Source organism: Macrobrachium nipponense, chromosome 6 (assembly GCF_015104395.2).
Source record: "Macrobrachium nipponense isolate FS-2020 chromosome 6, ASM1510439v2, whole genome shotgun sequence".
Taxonomy (NCBI): Eukaryota; Metazoa; Arthropoda; class Malacostraca; order Decapoda; family Palaemonidae; genus Macrobrachium; species Macrobrachium nipponense.
This window is the reverse complement of record NC_061108.1, coordinates 27213083-27231633: the sequence shown is the minus strand read 5'-3', so window position 1 is coordinate 27231633 and position 18551 is coordinate 27213083. Positions and strand designations below refer to the sequence as shown.

At 41.5% G+C, this 18551-nt stretch overlaps 1 protein-coding gene across 1 annotated transcript in view; it reads left to right on the top strand.

Annotated features, from left to right (window-relative positions):
- Window positions 1-1807: 1807 nt before the first annotated feature.
- LOC135216470 (tuberin-like) overlaps window positions 1808-18551 on the top strand; it is a 299405-nt gene continuing 282661 nt past the window's right edge. The window contains exons 1-4 of the mRNA XM_064251839.1: window positions 1808-1888; window positions 2655-2885; window positions 3450-3672; window positions 17396-17554. Of these exons, the coding sequence (XP_064107909.1) occupies window positions 1808-1888; window positions 2655-2885; window positions 3450-3672; window positions 17396-17554 (694 nt within the window). The remainder of the gene's footprint in view (window positions 1889-2654; window positions 2886-3449; window positions 3673-17395; window positions 17555-18551) is intronic.

Below are 18551 nucleotides of genomic sequence, written 5' to 3'. Positions count from 1 at the left end.
CCAGAGGTTGTTCGTAAGTACAGGACGGAACAAGAAGGAAGTGTCCAAGAATACAATATCATTTTGGCTAAGGGAGACAATCCAGAAATGGTATACTGCAGAAGACAGAGGGTCAGATAGCCAGGTGGGAGCTAGAGCTCATGACATCAGGGGTGTGAGTGCTTCCCTAGCATTTAAGAAGAAACATGTCTGTGGATAAAATTCTGAAAGCTGGCGTGTGAAGCGCCAAACAACTTTCACCTCATTTTATTTGAAAGATGTTGCCCATAGATCCTTGGACACCTTTTCCTTGGGTCCAGTGGTGGCGGCCCAACAAGTGATATAGTTCATCCAGTGCCCCTGGCGGGTCAGTTTGCGTCTAGTCTAAGATGAAGGTATGAAAGTAGAATGAATGGGATATGACTGGTCTTTTTTCTTTACTACTTTCTTCCTACTCCTTTAACTACTGGGCAATATGAAGAGAGTACCGTCATGTGCTGGAACGGACTAGATGCAGGTGAGATGGTCAGCCATACTGTGAAGCTATCTTAGCTGATGATATACTTTTCAGTAGCAAACACACCCCTCTGGATAATAAGGAAAGAGGGGCGGGGGGGGGAAGGTCGATCCAGTCGCAAGGGACAAGAGTAAACAGTAGAATGGTATCTACACCCAGTGGGAGGAAACCAATAGATCCGCTTGATTAGCTTTGGTCCTAGGTTCATTGTCCATTCTCTAGAATTACCCTATATATTCGGAAATGGACTAAGGTGGCAAACTTCCAGTCAGTTGTAGAGACTTACCTCCCTCCAATAGTAAGTCTATCCCTAATGTTAAGACCGAAGGTTTGTTTCGTGTATGAACAAATACCAAATTTGTAACTAAATTTGTATTTTTCATAACTAACAAAACCTGAGGTCCTTAACAGTTTTAAAGGCCCACCTCGAACCACCCCTCTAGCATCTAAACTGGGTTAGAAATATAACTGATGGGTCACAGGTAGCCGTGGGCATTCTGGGTATACATGCCCCGTGACCTGGTATAGATGCCATTAGTCCCTGGATCTCACAAGTGTAATTTTAATTCTACTGGTTTCCAGCTTGGCGCTAGTAAATCCTAATGTTAAGACTCAGGTTTGTTAGTTATGAAAAATACAAATTAGTTACAAATTTGGTATTTTTTCTCATCCATGGTCAGCAAACATAATTTGTTACTGTAACCATAGTGATGATGATGTATATTGTAGATGATGGGACACTATTTTTGTATAATTTGCTCTGTAAACTCCATAAACTATCCTTGTAAACTTTCAAGTGTAGAAATAGTATTCTTTTTTCATGTGTTAGTTTTCCAGTTTTGTGTATTGTAGTATTTTGTTTCATTTGTGTTATGATTCCAAGCTTCATTTTATTCTATCCCTTGTCTTGTACAGGTTAGGGCTTGTAGTGAAGGCTTTAATCTTTGTCAGTCTTATTCCTAAATTGTGGGCTTGTTACAAAGCTGGTATTTTTTTTTTATTTCTCATGTAATAAAAATTTACAATGATATTTTTGTGCATAAGACTGTTCAGTACCACATAGGTAGTGATTTGAAGGTGATAGAAATAATATAATTATATTTCTTTTTTCTTTTTTGTTTTAATGTACAAAATTTTTGCGCATAACTATAATTGTCTATGCTTTTATTATTTTATCTTAATTTTCACTTATACTGGGAACTCAATAGAAATTTTGGCACTTTGTACTTCATTGGTCCCAAATTCATCTCATTATGCTCATTATGCTTATGACCTTACTGTTTATGACCTTACTGTTCCTTTGAACTAAGGATGGAGAGGTTCGGGGGAAAAGGGGTGAAGGGTTGTGAAGGCTTGCCTGCTGAAACATCTGCCGCCATTGCCCATAAAAAGGTGCTAGAACCCTGACAAGGTTTCTTATGGTCATTCTCCAGGTGTTGACCTTTCCTATTCCTCTGCTGTTCATGAGTGACCTTTAAACCTTTTAAAGTGCATGACAGAATAATATAATTTTATAGGTGGAGTAAGTAAGCAAAGGAAAGCCTTAACAGCTACCAGGTTCAAAATTCTAGTCTTCATATCTTCATAATATCATTGGTGACTGATATTTTCCTACTTGTCTTTACATTGTTTCATTGTAAAATTGTAGTGTCTGTAGTATTGCTGAATCACAATTGATTCTGAAGCTCCACATATAAATCAGCTTAAAGTGATAACAACATCAAAAGCCAATAAGCTATAAAATAAATGGAAAGATATTCAAAGAACTTATTTTGGTTTTTTAATTTCTGCCATATGCCATTTACTTGTGTAAGTGTAAAAGAATTAAAGTTGAAAATTTTGGTTATATTACTTTTATTTGCATATTTTGACACAATTAATTTCTTACATTTACAAATGTAATGCTAACTTTTTTTGTGCAAGTCTCAGCCTTTATACAGTTTGGAATAACTTCAGGAAGAGTTAAAATGTAAACAAAATTAAGAATGGTGTAGGTCATGTACACTTATAAATTTATCTCCTAGCTACAATGTGCTAATTGTAAAAATAAGCAATTGCATATTACTATATTTCCCTGTTTTGGCAAAGTCTCCTGTCCTTTTACTTTTGATTTTATTAGTATCTTTAATTATGATAATTTTTATTTTTTTACTTGCAGATTATCATTGCTCCTTACAATAACACAAAAGAAAATGACCAAGTGTTACGTGAGAGTGAAGCTGCAGATGTCATTGCAGCTGTTGCTGGTTTAATAAGAATATTTAAAAAGAAATTATGGGAATTGCCTTCAATACATGCAATTCAAGCTTATAAGATCCTGATTTTGTGCATGGAGCATCATTATCGCAAGCAGGCCATAATGGATGGCGTGTCAAGGGTCAGACTGCAGGTAAAGAAATACCATGTTGTTTTGCAAGTTTTCAATTTACTAATGAGAGAGTAATGGTAATTAATCTGCAGGTTATTGAAATTCAAAGGCACAAGCTTTAGAGTAAAATTTCTCGAGTTGTCTTCTCCATGTATGTTTTTGCTTCCTTGTTTTGAAAACTTTGTTATAATATGAATGCTAAATATGGAATGTATCGGTTCACATCTAGTAATGGAGATATATCCTATGTACAAACTGTAGAAAAGTCAGTCTCATTTTTGGTGAATTTATCATTGGAAGTGGACAAAATAGTTTTTATTTATACTTAACCTTGTTTTGCAAAATAAAATTTATGCAAGTGTTAGCTCTTTACTAAAGTATTATGTTATATTTTATTAACAAGATCAATGTAAAAGTATTTTGCATATCTTTTTTAAGTTTAGTGTAAGAATGGATATGAACAAGTTGAAAAGGTCAGATTAGACTATTTTCACCTGTATCACCTTTTTTTAAAAGATTTAACTATATTGTGAAATAGTTTTATGATGTTTACTTGAAATATAACTAAATTTTTATTTTTTTCAGATCTTTGAAATGATATTTGAAATGAGGGCAAATTCAAAGTGTCAATTGGGATTCCTAAGTACACCAACTAGAAGCAACGGAGAGGGAGAGGATAGTTTTTCCTCTATGCTACCACAATACACTCCATATGTTTTAGTAAATGACAAGCATAGCCAGAGATTTTCATCAGCTGATGAACAAGGTGAAGATGATCCAGAGCAGAGGTTAAATGATTCTAATACAGGTATTTCAGATTTTTGTGTTTCATTATGTTAAGAAAATAATGTTCAGTAATCTTATGATAACTTTTTTTTTTTTATCACAGTCATCCTATTTGACTGGGTGGTTTTTGTAGTATGGGGTTGCAGTTTGCATCCTGCCTCCTTAGGAATCCAATACTTTTCTGACTTATGTGCACTGTTTCCAGGAGCGCACTTATTATTATTATTATTTTTTATTTATTTTTTTTAATGTTATTGCTGCTTCAGCAGCATTAATCTTTTAGGTTTTTCTTTATCTTTCTTATTGTGGTTTTCTCATTACTCTGTTAAGGCAGGTGAGTAATTCTCTCATATTAGTCATAATATGATAATGGTAGATGAAATCGGGGTCAGATTCCGTATAACTATGTATATTTCTCTATAATTAAAATAAAATGCTTAAACTACTAGGTAATTCTAGTTATAATTAGTTATTGTGGTGTTTCATCTGGTTCTCCATATATCCTCTTGGCGAAGGGTGAGTGAGGGACTGTGGTAGATAATGTAGTCCTTCTTCCTTATATTCAGGGGGTCTCCAGCACGCCGAATTCTGGTTGGTTGCTTGTGTAGAGCAGATCTCCCATTTGCTGCTGGGGCCAGTTTCAAGTCAGTCTCAGGACCTGATGGTTCTTTGTTGTAATCTGGCAGATCTCTTGGGTTGCGTGACATCATTGCGGGTCTAATTTTGATTGGCCGAGAGATTTGTCTCATCTGGGGCCAAAATCTAGTTGGCCAGTGCTGAATAACGTGCGGCTGGTATTATTCTGATTGTCTTCGTCAGGATTGTCATCATTGTTGTCCCTGCCCTGTTGTGGTATGGTGGTATTTCTCCTTTTGATTGCTGGCAAGAGAAAAGCCTCTTGAGTGGTGTTTATGGAGTGCTTGTACTCTTGAATGAGGAGTGTCTCGAGCAGGCGGAGGCAGCGCAAGTCAAGTGCTCTCCTTGTAGCTAGTTATGGTTTGGTTCTTGATAGTGCCCTCCTGATTATGGGACGAGATTCGCTTTGTGAAACACATAGTCATACCAATGTAGGCACTGGGACATCCCCGGGTGAGGCATTTAAAGTGGTAGACCACATTCGTCTGTTTGAGAAGATCACGTGCAAGCGGGAAGAGATTTATGTCGCATAATTAGGTCTCTTATTCGTTTGATCTTGTAGTACACTACAATGTCAGTGCTCTTAACCTCCTCAGTCTGTTGGGTGTTTTCCATGATGATTTTCTTTATGGAGTCCTCTTCTCACTACTGCGAATGCATAAAAGCCCTGTAGAAAATCCTAATCTTGTCCTGGGAATGTGGTTGCAGTCTCTTACTACCATTATATACCATTTCTCCAGGGCAGTATTTATTTCACAGGTGATGAGCTTATTCGGATAGCCTTTGTTCACCAGTATCTGTGGAGCTCTATCCAATTCTTGGTAGGTGTCCTCCCATGTTGAACAGTGTGAGAGGGCCATCCTTATAAAGGCCCTAAATGTGGTGCTCTTAAATCTGGCAGGGCACTCGCTGTCTCCGTTGAGGCACGTTCCATGATCCTCTCAAGCAGACGAATGTGGTCTACCACTTTAAATGCTCCACCCATGGATGTCCCGGGATCTTCATTGATATGACCTCTATGCGTCTCACGAAGCAGATCTCGTGCTATGCCCGGGAGGGCTCCATCAAGACTCGCACCTCAACTAGCCACAACCTAAATATATCCTCTGATGGCGTTATCCTAAATACGCAGATAATTGGGAGAGCACCTGACTTGCACTGCCTCCTCCTGCTCAAGGCACTCCTCATTCAAGAGCACAAGCACTCCTTAAACACCACACAAGAGGCTTTTCTCTTACTATCAATCAAAAGGAGAAATACCACTGTACCACAATAGGATAGCAACATCAATGATAACAACCCCAACAAATAAAATCAGAATAATGTCAGCCACGACATTCCTCTGCAGTCGGCCAACCAGAATTTGCCCCCAGATGACATCACAAATCTCTCAGCCAATCAAAATTTGACCTGTGATGATGTCACTCAACCCCGGAGATCTGCCAGACTACATCCAAGAACCATCAGGTCCTAAGACTGACTGGAAACTGGCCCCCAACACCCAATGGGAGATCAGCTCTACACATGCACCCAACCAGAATTTGGCACTGAATCCCCTGAATATAAGGAAGATGGACTACACCATCTACCATAGTCCCTCACTCACCCTTCACCAAGATGATGTCTGGAGAACCATTTCATAGTGAAAGGCTCAGACTACAGTAGTGATTCTTGCTCCTTCACAATTAAGTCTAAAAATGGAATGATGAGAACTACAGTGGTACCTCGAGATACGAAATTAATCCGTTCCGGGGCAGCCTTCGTATCATGAGTTTTTTGTATCTTGGAACACATTTTACATGTAAAATGGCTAATCCGTTCCAAGCCCTCCAAAACCACATGTTCTAGGGTTACGACGCCGATCCGACGGAAGAAATATGACTCCAAAAAGGCAAAATACTGTACATACTTGAGTAATATTCAACTGCATGTAATGTTCAACCCCATTTTTACTGCATATATTAGGACTTTAGCATAAGTCCCTTAGCAATAAGCCTAGCCTATGTTAGCGGTTGCTACTGTAGCCTAGTCTATGATTCTGACATCTAAACCTAAGAGCTAAAAGCTTAGAATATGCCAACAAAATGTATAAATAATCAGTATGTACTCATTTCAAATAATTATTAATTAATCATTAACTATAATACACAAACAAACAAAAAACAAACCTTCCAATCGATTGTTTACATTCAGCTCTTACCCATCTTGCGAGTATTGAGCGAACGCCAAGCAATCCTTTTTCCTAGCACCCATTCATTTCTATTCTTTATTCTATCTTTACCTAATGGAGATACCGAGTTACTGACAGCTATAATGAAACACTATACGTAACGTAATAATAAAACAGAAGAAGAATTCTAAAAAATATGTATTTGTTGGCAGTCTGATTTATTTTATATTTTATGATATCTAATTCACAATTTTTTTATTAAATATTGCATATACTCATTTCAAATAATTATTAAGTAACCATTAACTATAATAAACAAACAAAAAAAAGCTTCCAAACTTCTGTTTACATCCAGCACTTACGAGTATCGAACGATCGCTAAGCAATCACTTTACACAGTAAGCCATAAATTTTCATTATCTCTCTTCAACTACTGAAACTACCAAACAGTATAATAACCATTCATTTCTATTCTTTATTCTATCTTTACTAACCTAAGTTTTTTTTATTAAATGTATTGCATGAATAAGTTTTTCAATTTACAGCATCCTTTTACCAATAGAATACTTAAAGCACAAGGGGTAGATGCTGACCAATAGGAGAGCAGGACCTTATGGGGTGACTAGCATCAGGAACCAATGGGAGAGCGGGAGGATGGTGGCGAGCTTACTCAGTTGGCGGCGCGGGAGTTTTAAAATTGTTCTCGGTGGTCCGAGCGAATCTTTGGACTTTACAGCAACAACCTTTCGTATCTTGAAAACTTTTCGTATGTAGAGCAGTAAAATTTTTCGCATTGGCTTTCGTATCTCGAGTTTTTCGTAAGTAGAACCTTTCGTATCTCGAGGTACTACTGTACCTCTTTTCTCCCCACTGCAACACTGTAGTCATGCAGATTGTTATATAGATATGGGTGAGGGACTTGCTGACTAAACTCAGATTATTTATCAATTTATTCAGTCCTAATTTATTTTTAGTTTCCTTATTGTTTGAAATGTGGACATTGTTCAATGTATGGAAAACATATGTTTAATTTTAGTAAATGTCTTAATGTATTGAAGTTGCACTGTGACACGGTTCCACGTTGGCCGGGTGAATTTCGCGCTCGGCTACCAGTCCGGTGGTCCGAAGTTCGATTCTCGGCTCGGCGAACGCAGAACCGGAGAAATTTATTTCTGGTCATAGAAATTCATTTCTCGATATAATGTGGTTCGGATCCCACAATAAGCTGTAGGTCCTGTTGCTAGGTAACCAATTGGTTCCTGTACACATAAAAATATCTAATCCTTCGGGCCAGCCCTAGGAGAGCTGTTAATCAGCTCAGTGGTCTGGTAAAACTAAGATATACATACATGTGTTGTGACTTTATAGGATGTGTTGTCATACAAGAAAAGATGGCGACGGCATGGGGTGGAAAATGTAAGCAGAGCGGGCAGAATAGGAGAGACCGATGTGGTGTTTGCTTTGTTAGGAGAGAGTTCTCTGTCTTATAGGAATTTGTGGGTTGTAAGTCTTGTAGAGGTGTTGTTCAAAGACTCGAGCTGAATTATATTGGGACCGAGGAACATGAACAGGTGGGTAGATTGTAAGATTGTTGCATGTAGGAGAGATTGGGCTAGAATAAAAATTCAACTAGTAGCAGAACATAGTCGCCTAAAGATGGACAGATCAGATAGTAAACAAAGGGAGATAAGGTGTAGAAGGTATTGTCTGAAATTTAGTGGGATAAAGGACAGGTATAAAGGATGGAGAGGATAAGTCGAAGATTGTCTTGTGGTGTGTGGAGAAGTGAAATATCCAGGGATAGAGCTAAGAGGCCAGAGTAGAAATTCACTCGTTGCTCAAGGAACATATAAGCAATCATTGATCATTCTTCTCACACGACTCAAAAATAATGTTGGCTGTTATTGAGAACAGTAATCAACAATTGCTCATATGTTTCCTTGAGCAACTAGTTTGGTCAAGAAAGTCCTTCACCGATATCTTTATAGCAATCTGCATGACTACATTGTCACAGTGGAGAGAGAAAGGTGATTCTCATCATTCCATTTTTAGACTTAATTGGGAAGGTGCAAGAGTCACTAGTGTAGAGTCTGAGCCTTCCATTATGAAATGGGACCAAGCTTTGAAAGCTGGCAGATCAAACCTTGATGTTATCATAAAAGACAAATATAGCAGTCTAGACCAAAAGGTTTACTCTGTAATAAGGGAATAATACTAATACATATAATTAAGTTTAATTTAATTCACAATTATTCATATATGAAGCAAACCCTCAGTCTTAACATTAGGATAAATAATCTAGCACCAGCTGGAAACCAGTAATAAAAAATTGTGTACGCAAGTGACTATTGGCATCTGTGCTTGGTCACGAGTAATGTGGAGACACCCACATACCCCTCTTTAACTCATGACCATGTTAGTTATTTTCTGACCACCTCTAAGAGAGGACGTGCTTTGCTTCCGACCTTGTAAAGCCAGTTTAGTTTGCCCCGTTTGCTTTGAATCTGTTTGTGCGTGGGATTTCAGGGCAATTTTACGAACATGGAGCTTTGTCATGCTTCGATAAGATTTCCTAGATCTCACAAGAAGCAGATGAACGCCTGGATATCTACGCCTTTTTAAACGTCGAAATAACAACAGCAACCTTGCGCTTCCTGTCAAGTGCTGATGTCACATTCAGGATGCTCAGTGACTGTCTTAAACATGGCGCCTGCCATCACAGTTGCAGCCAGCGCTGAGACTTGCTTCCATTCTTGCTTTTTTAATGTCTGAGGGTACTGTACAACTACACTCTGATTCAGTGAAGCATGTTTTGGGGAAATTGCAGGTATTACGAGAAATAGCAAGTATACAAATAACAATGACGCCAGTGAGTTCTCCAATCAATCGGAGAATAAGGGACTTCATGGCTAATCCTCGTGCCAAAAGGAGAAGACTAGTTCTTCTCCATCTTCGAAGCAGGACTGTCACATCCCTATTATAAGAAAGTACAAGAAGTAGTTGTAAATGTCGAACAAGCAACTGATTGAAGCTTTGTCTATTGCGGCTGTGGTAGAGTCGGAGAACGCTCAAATCAGGGACTTTGTGACTTATCATCTTGCCAAGAGGAGAAGAATAGTTTGTTCTCCTTCAAGCCAGGACTATCACAACCCTATTACAAGAAAGCACAAGAAGCAGTTGTAAATGTCAAACAAGCAACTGATGGAAGCTTTCTCTACTGCGGCTGTGATAGAGTCTGAGAACACTCGAATAGGACTTCGTGACTGATCCTTGGGCCAAGAGGAGAAGATCAGTTTCTTCTTCATCTTTGAGTCAGGACTGTTACATCCTTGTAAAACGTAACAGTGCCACAGCATTTGTTCATACGCGAACAAACCTTCAGTCTCAACAATAGGATAATTCCTAGCGCCCAGCTGGATGTGGTTAAATCGCAGATGAAATCAAGGAATCTTATGAGATCTGGTAACGTGCGTTTATTGGGTGAAGAGTGGTCAAGGACCATACACCCACGCCACAGCGTTAATCTTTCTTAAAACCGCCTGGACGAGAGTTGTGGTTGACCTCCCTTGGCCTTTACCCAGTTCATTGCCCGTTTTCGCTTGTGTTTGAGTGTGTGTGTGTGTGTGTGTATGTGCTGTTATTATGGCTGCTTATGCTCCTTCTTGGCCCCGTCAACATGTGTGCCCCGGAACTCTAGGTTGTCCGTGTTCTCGTTTTTTGGCTTCAGCAGCGAAGGTTTCATACGTTACTTGTAGTAGGTGCCATTCCAACGTTTGTGCAATAACAAATCGCTGCACGGAATGCCGTGCGTGGCATAGAGAGCAGTGGAAGTAATTTTATAGTAAGAGGGAGCATTGTAGGGTTTCTACTCTTCCTTCTTGGGAGGGTTTTTCTTCTCTTTCCGATGCTTCATCTCCTGTGCTGTCACACCCCATGCTAGTGTTGTGCCTTTGACCCCTTCCTTTTCTTCCATCGATTCGTCGTTAGAAGTATCGGGAGGCCCTCAGGCTGATTTTTGTAATGTCGCCCCCTCTTCCTCATAGTTTGTTTGATTCCCGAGAGAGAGGAGGCTTCTATTTCAGAGTCATAGGCATCGAAAATGGCGGCGCCTTGGGGGATGCTTGGGCTACAGGGTCCACCCTCCTTGGAGGGTTTGCTGACGCACTTCTTGGATGCTCGCTACCCCCCTCCTCCTGGCCTCATCTTCGTGGGTAGCTGAGGTCAGCCACATTGTATTGCTCTGCCAGTGATGATTGCCATTTCTTCAAGTCAGAGGGAAGCCATGGTGTCAGCCCCGATAGTGACATCACGGGGTCAGTCATTTTGTATCCCCCCGCCAGTGGCGTCTTTCCCCGTTCAGATTAAGGGGAAGCCGTGACAACATCGCCACTTGTGATGTCACTTCCATTGATGTCGTCACTCCCAGTTGTCTCCGCTACATTGCCTCGCTCGTCTGTGTCATCATTGTTTGCTGCCATGTCGTCAGCCCGTTCTCTTGCTGATCCATCTGAGACCTTATGCCAGGTGGTAGAAGATAAGTTTGCTGCCATGTAGGCTGGGAGGATAGGAAGCAAGCGTGTTGCGTCGCCCCCACCTCCTGCAAAGAGATTGTGTAAGGAGCTAGTGCTGTCTTCCTCTCCTTCTCCCCCATCCTCTGCGTCGGCATGTCAAGCGTTGGAAGGCTAAGGACTTTGCCCTTTCTTCGTCTGCGAGTGAGGAGCAGCGCACCCGTGTTCCTGTGAGTGTTGGTGTTACTGAGAGTGTTAGTGTATCCTCCCCTGTGTGATCTGCACTGACTGCTTCATCCTCTGCATTAAGTCGGGAGCGTGTTGCAACCTCCCTCGTTCGTGCACATGTTGCAGGTGCTTCAGCTTCTCCTTTTCCAGGGCCTATTCGTCGCCGTAAGGATCTCGATGCACCTGTCAAGAGTTGTGAGTGCGGAGTTGGTGCAGGAGGAGTGTTTGCCTGCCCCCCTCCCTGGTAATTCCAGGAGTTTCACTCTGTGGGATTCTCAGTCTGTCTCGAGTGTTCAAGCTTCCTCACCTAAGCATGTTCGTACGTCTGCCCCGCACGTGCTTGTACTCGGCCATGTTGGAGAGTCATCTGTTGGGAGAGTATGTAGTGATGTCCCTAGTGTTGTGGTTGGTTCGTCGCAGGAGTTGGTGCTTGGATCCAACCCAGACAGGTTAGTTGGTATTTTGGGCTATTTGGCTGTTGGTTCTTCTGTTAATTTACACGAGGAAGGCGCTTTAGATGAGCCTGCACATCCTTCTCATTGTCAGTCTCTGTTGCCAGAGCAGGAGGAGGGGAAGACACAAGTTTTTGTCTTCGTTTACAGAACTTGTCTATCTCATTCGTGGGTTAAACAATTTGGAGAGTAGGACTCGGGCTCGGTCGTCTTTCACTCCTTCCTTCTTGGAAGCCATTGTTTCAGCTTCCCTCGTCGGGGCATGTCAAGTTGGCTTGCATAAGGTTAATGCCTCTGTTTCAGGTCCGGACGGTTCGCTTTGCTCTAGGGGTTCTGCCAAGTTGCTACCCCACCTCTCACGAGGCATAGGAAGTACTATGCTACAAACTCTGCATATTTGATGTCGCGTCATCTTCACCCAGACATCATTCGTCTGAAGCCAGGATTGACTTTGGAGCATGTGAGGTCGGTGGCTCCGTTTTTGTCTCCACAGGATGCCTCAGTATTGGAGTCTACGGGAGCCTCCATGTTGCAAACAGTTTCTTGGTTGGACATCTGGTTGGCGGTCATTGCCAAGATAGCTTCTGACAGGTCCCCAGAGGAGTTGGTGAGTGCTTCCTCTCTTGCCAGTTTGTTGCAGTCTGGAGGCAAGGCATTCTTGTATCTTGCTCACCTCAGTGTTAATTTATGGGGTAACCTTTTCTTCATTAGAAGAGATGAGGCTTTATCCAGGATGGAAAGATCAGTTGACCCTGAGTCCTTGCTGGCGTTGAGGAATGGAGATCTTTTGGAATCACAATTTCTGTTCCCTTGGAGTGAGCTGGAGGATGCAATAGACCAGTGCTGGGCTGACACCAAGGACAGGTTAGTGCACACCAGGCTGTGTCTTAAGTCAAGAGTCTTGTCCTCGGAGACGTCTGGCTCCTCTTCCTCCCCCTGCCCAGCAGCGGTCACGAAGGTCGTCGCTTGGTAGGCCATCAAAGAGTTCGGTTTCGGCAGGGCCTCCCTGTTCATCCCAGCCTAGGTCAGAGGACCAACGTCCCTTGTCCCTTTCGCTCCTGTTCCTTTAAGCCGAGAAGGGTCCCCAGGGTTCAGAGGTAAAGGGGGTCGTCAGTAGGTTAGGCACCTCTCCCTCTCCTTGGCCAGAGGGTGTGTGTTGTGTGTGTGTGTGTGTGTGTGTGTGTGCCTGGCAGGCCATTGGGCCAAGTGGCAGAGTTATGGGGCAGAGAAGTGGGTAGTAGATGTCCTTCGGGTAGGGTATCTACTGCCACTTGACTTCTCTCCCCCTCTCGAACAAGCCACTGCTCAGGAGGATGTATCCTCCAGATTCTCTGAAGTTCTTGGCTCTCCGGGAGGAAGTGCAGAAGATGCTGGACAAGGATGCGATAGAGGTGGTGCGTCTGTCTCCAGGGTTTTACTGTCACATCTTCTTGGTGCCCAAGGCATCAGGAGGTTGGAGACCTGTGATCAACTTATCCACCTTGAATCACTTCATCAGGAAGACAAGGTTCAAGATGGAGACCCTGTGTTCAGTGTTGGCAGCTGTGAGGGAAGGCGACGTCATGCTGTCAATAGGCTTGAGGGAAGCATACTTCCAGATCCCTATTCATGCAACGTCCAGGAACTTCCTCCGCTTCTGTCACAGAGACAAGGTCTTAGAGTTCAAAGTCGTGCTTCGGGCTGACCACAGCCCCTCAAGTGTTCACAAGGGTCTTCTCTCTAGTGTCAAGTTGGGCCCATGCTCAGGGGATCCGTTTGCTGAGGTACCTCGACGATTGTGGTCCTAGCAGGTTCCAGGGAGAAGCTGCTGCAGGAGAGATCGTCTGCTTCGGTTTTGTCTGAAACTGTCAAATCTTGTACCCAGTCAAAGGATTCTCTACCTGGGTATGATCATCGATACGGCAGGTCTCGGGCGGGGGATTCACCCGTTATAGGTTCTTCTGTCTCTGGAAGTGAGAGAAGACCTTCGTTGGTGGCTGGACGACCGAAATCTTTTGAAGGGTGTTCCTCTGCGTTCTCTCCCACCGGACTTCCTTGTTTTCAGACACCTTCCTTGCAAGCTGGGGGCTCATTTAGGCGACCTCATTGCCTCAGGCATTTGGAGTTTGGAGGACAAGCAGCAGCATATCAATGTCTTGGAGTTGACGGCAGCCTTTGTGGGTCTGAAGGAGTTTCAGGAGAAAGTAGAGGGTCATTCTGTTCCTCATGTCAGACAACACCACGGTGGTTGCCTATGTGAACAAGCTGGGAGGTCTAGTTTCACATCAACTTCACGCCTTGACCGTCGAGGTTCACCAGTGGGTGGTCAGCAATTCAGTAGAGCTCTCAGCCAGGTATATCCCAGGCAAACGGAATGTGGTCGCAGACTTACTCAGTCATCAGGATCAGATCCTAAGCACAGAGTGGTCCCTTCATCAGGTAGTACCAGACAAGCTCTTACAGGTTTGGGGGAGACCCATGCTAGACCTTTTTGCAACCTGGTTCAACAGGAAACTGGAGATATTCTGTTCAGTGGTTCCAGATCCTTTAGCGTTAGCGGAGGATGCGTTCAACATCCCTGGGACAACCTGGAGGTGTATGCCTCCCCTCCATTTTGTTTGATCCATCAAGTCCTGAACAGGCTGATGAGTTCGCAGGGTCTCAGGATGACTTTGGTAGCCCCTCTGTGGCCTCAGGCGGAATGGTTTCCTAATCTGCTGTCGTTGTTGGAGGTTCCGAGGGAAATTCCCCCTTGGCGGCATCTCCTGTGTTAGCCGCATGCAGAAAGGTTCCACCAGTCAGTAGAATCCATGTCTCTTCACGGTTGGAGGCTATCAAGTATCTCCTCCGAGCGAGAGGCTTTTCTCAGAGAACAGCAGGGCATATGTCCAGCAGTCTCAGAAGGTTGACCTCTGCAGTTTACCAAGGCAAATTGGTGATCTACTGTGATTGGTGTCGTAAACGGGTTTTTTTTTCACTCAGATGAGAAATGTTTGTCCGTTTCTGCCATTAGAGGTTACAGGGCAGCCCTGAGTTTATTGTTACGCCTTAGAGGTATCGACATCTCATCCTGGGAACTTTCCTTGCTAGTTAAGGGGTTTGAGCAATCGAGTTCTCCTAGGGAGCTCAAGCCTCCGATGTGGGATGTTTCCTTGGTTCTGAGAAGTTTTACTAAAAGTCCATATAAGCCTTTCCGTCGCTTATCTGACAGGAACTTGACGCTCAAGACGGTTTTCCTTCTGGGCTTGACATTTTCAAAGAGAGTGGGCGAGCTGCATGGTCTGAGTATGATGTGAAGCACACCAAGGGTTGGGGGTCAATGTCCTTCGAATTTGTCTCTGAATTCGTGGCCAAGACCACGAATCCCTCTGTGAAGGATGATAGGTTCACCTCTTTCCATCTTACGGATGTTGTCCACAGATCTATGGAAACGTTATCCCTGGGCCCTGTGGTGGCTGCCCAACAGATTTTGTAACTCATCATTGCCCTTAACAGGGCACATTTGTATCTTACCGAAGATGATTGTGTGGATGAGAGAATGAGTGAGTTGGCTGGTCTCTTTATTTCTCTTGTACCTTTCCTTCTTCCTTTGTGCTGGTTGAGGGAGGAATAGACACGTCATTCGCTGGACTGGTCTGATACAGGTGAGTAAGGTAGTCATATTGATAGTTGTTCCAATACGTAATGCAAACCTTTCGGTCCTTTAACAATAGGAATGTACTTTCGGCGTAGCTGGAAATACGGCCGTTGAATCTTGAACAAGGTGGTTAGGCAGTAACTACCGTGGGGTAGGCTAGCCTGCCCAGATGTAAACACTCCACTTTACTTTCGGCCGTCTTCCGATGAAGACGCATGTTTGTGAGCTCCGGCTGAGTGGTCGTTGATCTTTTTTCCCGCTGGGATCCTTTTGGTTTATTTTTTGTATTTAATTTAATATGCATATACGGTCTTTGATATTAATACTAAAAGGTTTGTCCTTGGTTTTTCAATTAATATACAAACCCACTTTTTGTGATAGCCTTTGTAACCGCCCCTCTACTTGTGTTAAGAGTCAGCGGCTAAAGTATGCCAACATATCATTTACATTCTTTCACCCTTTAACACTGGCTCAGACCTGCGTGAGGACGAGATATGTATTTATCGTGAGGATGAGACATGTATTTAACGTAAGTGATATTGATCCTGTAACAGGACATGTATTCATCCGGAAATTAAGCTTATGCTTGGGAATTACCAAGGGAACTTCAAAGGTTTGTCTGTGTTTTGTTATGGTAATTTCTCTTCTCTTTCTTCCTTTCACTTACTATTGGAAGAAGGTAGAAGGATTGGCGTGTGGTGTTGTTGTTGGGGGATCTCCTCTCACTTGGGAGGGCGGCGCCCTTGGATGTGTGAGGAGTATCCTCATTACTTTAATTTTTTTTCCTTATTTTGCAGACCGGTTTCCAGCTGGTGCTGGATTATTTATCCTAATGTTAAGACCTCAGGTTTGTTAGTTATGAAAAATACAAATTGACTAAAAATTTGTCACTCCTGTAAAGTCTTAGTACTTGAATGGACTAAAAATGTTTTAGGTAAATAGAAATTTTGGAGTTTATATTCATTACTGATAACAAATTTGTCACTCTTGTTAAGTCATAGTACGTGAATGGACTAAAAATGTTTTAGATAATTAGAAATTTGGAGTTATATTCATTACTTTTGCCTGTAAATTGAAATTTGAACATAAACAACACAGGCAGGAACTGGGACATGAGTAGTGGCTGATAAGTATCTGAACAGAATATTACATTTATAAAAAATTTGCATATATTACTTAATTATCCCATTTATGCTTGCCTATTACCATGTGAACTAAATTGCAAAGAGATAAAAAAACCAAAATGATCAAACTGATTCAGCTCAGACTTGGGGAGGAGAAACAGTTTGATTTCCATTTTTCATCAAATGTTGATCATAGAGATCAGATGATTACACTGCCATTGATTGTGTTTTGTTTTGTGATTCACTTGCATAATTTATTAGTGAGAAATAATAACAAAGTTTTGCTCTGAAGAAGCATTAAAAGATTCAGGAAATAGTAGTCATAACAGAGTGGTGTAACTGCAGGTGAGCATCAACAAAAGAAGAGAAAGTATATGGGTCTGAAGGGTAGGATTAAACAGTCTTTGAACCCAGAGAAGTAGCAGATTAGTACTGTATTACTGACTATCTCAAGAGTCATTTCATATAGTAAACCTGTGACACTTGATAATTCAGTCTGTATTTTTAAACCTAAATATTGGATTTCAAAAATAGTCAAACTCTCCAAAAAAAAAAAAGTCTCATGACTGCCTATAAGATAAAACTGTGGGTTCTTTTGTAATTAGTTTGGATTTCAAAATTTTTATTTTATTAAGTAAGTCTTAACCCAAGTCATCATAATTGTAATGGGAATAAATAGCACTTACATCGCTGTTACAGCGCCGTAAGTCTGGGTTACAGCACCATAAGCAGTCAACAACGCCATGAGGCTAGCGCCATAAGTCCGGAACTACATAGCGCAAACCTGACGTAACCCTGGGACTGCCTGTAGATTCTTTCCTTATGAAAAATTACTTAACTTGTCTTTTGCTCTTAATGCATCATTTGAAAACATTTCAAGGGATTAGGAATGTTTTTCAGCTCTATTTTATGTACTGTACTCTATGCTTGTGTTTCTTTTGGTTTTGGACAATAGATATACTAATGTAAGTTTTTTCCAGTTAGCATCTTTACAGAACTTTATCATTTCAGTTATTGCTTCAGAGACTGCAAATGAAGACAGTGATTTAACATCAAAAGATTCTACAATTGTAGTGTCGGATCAGTCATCAATGTCCAAGGTTGAAGTGACTCATCTTTCCCTTATTCAGGCAGCAATGACAGTCATCGTGGCCATGAATAAAGAAAAGGGTGTGTAGATTGATTATTTTTTTAATTTAGACTTATAAAAATGCATAACACTTATCTATAAGGAAATAGATGATGCCTTATAGTTTTTACTGTGGGCTGCATTGTATGAGGAAATTGATGTAGATCTAGAATTTAGTATTACCTTTCCTGAAAGTTTAATGAGAACTTTTGTGTGATGTATGGGCGCCCAGGTGCTGACAGATGGTACTTTTTTCAAACCACCAAATTTTATCAGGCAGAAGTTTTTGTTTGTATGCAAGTCAAGTGGAGGGAGAAGGGTAAAGATAAAGAAGTTGGGAAGCTCGGTAGGTAGTCACCCGGGAAATGGATGCTATATAAAAGAAAGAAAGAATAAGAGGTGGGGTTAAGAGACTCGGTAGAATCCACTATGTACCCCACAAGACATAATTTAATTAGCATCCTCCTTACCAAAAAGGGCTACCACAGATTAGTAGAAATTTTTAAAACTCGCTTAAATGTTTTGTTGAAAAGCTCATTAGTATACATTTCTTTATTAGGTTGATGAGTTGTGATGTACTTAAACCCCTTGGCTGAAGTATTGGTCTGCTTAAGTATTTATTAAATTATAGACTAACATTTGTGGATGTAGTTTCTACTATGTAATTTGTGATGAATGAGAAATGTGTAATTTTTTCAGATTTTTTTTTTTTTTATACAAACCCATTACTAAGATTCAGTCCTCAAAATTGTCAGATGCTTCTAGCAACTGTCCTAAAATTTGAATTGAATAATTTATGGGCTGGGAGAAATTTTGTCAGGTTTTATAGAAAAAAGCAGTTGTTTCCCCACAAGCCTTGTACACTTGAAGTTAGACCAAATTTCAGTGTAAGTGGAGAGGACAGCCACTGAAAACCCTTGTAGAATTGATCTTGATCATTGGAACCCATCTCTCAGAGAGACATGAAATTTGTGTTTGTCGGACAGAAAATTGCTTACACAAAATAAACCAGATGTTTGCATTTACATACCCTTCCTA